This window comes from Etheostoma spectabile, chromosome 9 (assembly GCF_008692095.1).
Source record: "Etheostoma spectabile isolate EspeVRDwgs_2016 chromosome 9, UIUC_Espe_1.0, whole genome shotgun sequence".
Classification (NCBI taxonomy): domain Eukaryota; kingdom Metazoa; phylum Chordata; class Actinopteri; order Perciformes; family Percidae; genus Etheostoma; species Etheostoma spectabile.
The window spans coordinates 13,932,365-13,935,111 of NC_045741.1; the positions used below are offsets into that span (position 1 = coordinate 13,932,365).

The window sequence follows — 2,747 nt, forward strand, 5'->3', positions numbered from 1 at the left end:
AGCCTTCGCACACCCATGCATGGTATGGTTGGACCTGACTGACTATTTATTTGCCTCTGCAGGAACGCTGAGGAAAGACGGCTGCTGTGGAAACTCCCCAACCTCTCCCCGACCAATCACAGCAAAGGTCAGAGCTCTGCCGCTGCTCTTAAGGACAGTTTAATAAGCAGAGAAAAAACATACACGCAAAGATGCACATACTCACACCTTGACATCTAACTGACCGCTTCTTTGTTCTTTGTCTGCCACCTGATTCTTTGCCTCCTCCTTAAAATTGGTGCCAGAATTATTTTCTACTTCATTGCGTTCTTGTCGGGTTTACGTTTCTATATTGTTTCAACACATTAAGGAGAGAGTAATTAAAATCTCTGCACTCCACTTCTCTTTTAAAATACCTAAAGTCCTAAGGCGTATCATATTATTTTAACAGCAGCATTAGAATTTGAACGCGGCAGCTGCTCTCATCAGCTGGCACAAAGGAAAGGAAATGCTCCTCTTTTATTTTGGGTCAAATCGAGTGTTGCTGATAATTCACGTCGTAAATGGTGCACAGATAAGAGTGTAAAAGAATCTTTCAAGGGTGGAATTGATGGGAAAAATAAGATGGGAAAGTCCAAAATGAAACCAAGCTTCTGCTCGATGTTCCCTTCACCTGTCTGCTTCTTTGTACCAGTGGAAATCTTCTTTTTATTTTATTCTGTTTTTTGTTTTTTTTTCCATCTAATGATATATTTTTACCTTGATGTGAATCTGCAAGCTTGGAGAATAGAGAAAAGGAGACTATTCATAGCTGTCAGTGATGGATGGGATGTTAAAATGTGTATGGTTAGAAGATTTCTCGGTTTTATGAGCCAATGACAAAGCACTGAAAGGTCACCATAACTCCTCCCTGTCCCTTCTATAAATCATTTATTTTACGCGCAACTAAACTGCGTTGGAAAAGACATTTCTCCGCTTGACAGCAGAAAAGAAGCTGCACAGTATTACATCCTGAAATGATCAGCATTTCTCTTCTTATTCCTTTTAAGCAGCTTGTCTTTATCAAACATAATTCATTTTACAAACATGCACTTGTTGGAAAACCTGCTTCTTTATGACAATTATAATGTTAAAAAGAGAAACCGCCACTGTATTTTTGACTTTTATCCTTCATGTTTCTCATATATCTGTCTCTCTGCCTGCTGGCGGTGTCCCAGGCTCAGGTACTCTGTGTGCCAGCTGGCAGTGCCTGGAGGTCCCCCGCGGCCCTCCACCCAGCCTGGCTGTTCAGTTTGTGGGCTCCGGGGCCTCGCTGTCGGGCTTGGACTTGGAGCTGGTGGGCAGCCGCTACCGCATGTCGCTGGTCAAAAAGAGATTCGCCACAGGTGACACTGAACTGGCACACTTACATACATATGAAATTATAGTATTTAAAAGTCTTAAACCGCAATTTCCGAGGTATTACATTTGTAGCATATTATCAATATGTATGTGTCCAAATAGACACTATGAAGACATTCTATTTTTCATGCCACACTATGAGTCTTTTATCTTACTTTTATGACATTCTATACTATCACTGTTGTGACTTAACAATAATCTGAAGAGAAAAAAGAGAATAATCAAAGGTAGAGAAATAGGATAAGTTTAAGGATTAAGTGGTTTATTGTAACTAAAATGTTAATTTGTCCAAGAAGAATGTTGTAACAAACTAAATATTCTATGTTGGTTATTCCGTTTCACTAAATAATGAAGTTGCTAGAAATATTTGACCCATATTGTATGTCTACTTTAGGATGTTGCTTACTTGGCGATGCATTTCCTTTTTGTTTTACAGGGAAGTACTTGGCCGGCTGCTCCTTGTGAATCGTGTAAAGGACCATCACTGCAGGTTCAGAGAACTTTGCACTTTCTTCTTCAACCGAGAGCCGACCAGAGGAAAGACGACTGGAGTAAGACATTAAAACTGAAGGACTCGAACCTCGAAGGACGATGTGCACTTACTTCTGACAGTGTCCTGCTGTTCTAGGACCAAGCCTTTCGTGTGTGTGTGTGTGTGTGTGTGTGTGTGTGTGTGTGTGTGTGTGTGTGTGTGTGTGTGTGTGTGTGTGTGTGTGTGTGTGTGTGTGTGTGTGTGTGTGTGTGTGTTTTATTTAATTTCCTCTTCATTGTTTTGAAACTGCAAACTGAGCTAGATGTCAGGAAAGGAAAATAAAGTTAGCATCGAACCAAGTTGCCATGGTAACTAGAATTGTGTGTATATACACCTTAGACAAGAAATCTCTGGAGCAAGTTCAAAGATCAACCAAGTCAATTATGAATGAAGATGTTCTACAAAAAATCTGCTGTTTGTTCCAAATCAAGGTTTTGTGATATTGTTTGATAAAAAATAAATGTGCTCAAATGTCTTGGTTAACACCAGTTTATTACACATTGTAACCCAAGTACAAAATACAGCTGAACTATGCAGTTTATTACAGACCATCATCTGTCCTTAGATAGTTAAAGTGTAGTCAAGAACAGGTTTAGAAATGCACAAAAATAAGGGTTCAGTATACTTGTAAAATGAACCAAATCTAGTTCAATAAAAAATAATCCTCCGCCAAAAATCTAAAACAGCTTTACAAAACATTACAAAGAACACACAGAAATTACTTTCTCAAAGCACTTGAAGGCAAATTACTGTGACAGGCACAACTTACAAAAGCCTTAAATAACTCAAGCTCAAGGATTCTCATCGCTACAACAAAATCATCGGGGGGGGGGGG

At 39.5% G+C, this 2,747-nt stretch overlaps 1 protein-coding gene across 1 annotated transcript in view; it reads left to right on the plus strand.

Moving 5' to 3' along the window:
- fcho1 (FCH and mu domain containing endocytic adaptor 1) overlaps positions 1 to 2,743 on the plus strand; it is a 26,676-nt gene extending 23,933 nt beyond the window's left edge. The window contains exons 23-25 of the mRNA XM_032524883.1: positions 63 to 127; positions 1,197 to 1,364; positions 1,817 to 2,743. Coding sequence (XP_032380774.1) covers positions 63 to 127; positions 1,197 to 1,364; positions 1,817 to 1,845 — 262 coding nt within the window. The 3' untranslated portion in view covers positions 1,846 to 2,743. The remainder of the gene's footprint in view (positions 1 to 62; positions 128 to 1,196; positions 1,365 to 1,816) is intronic.
- The last annotated feature ends 4 nt before the right edge of the window (positions 2,744 to 2,747 follow it).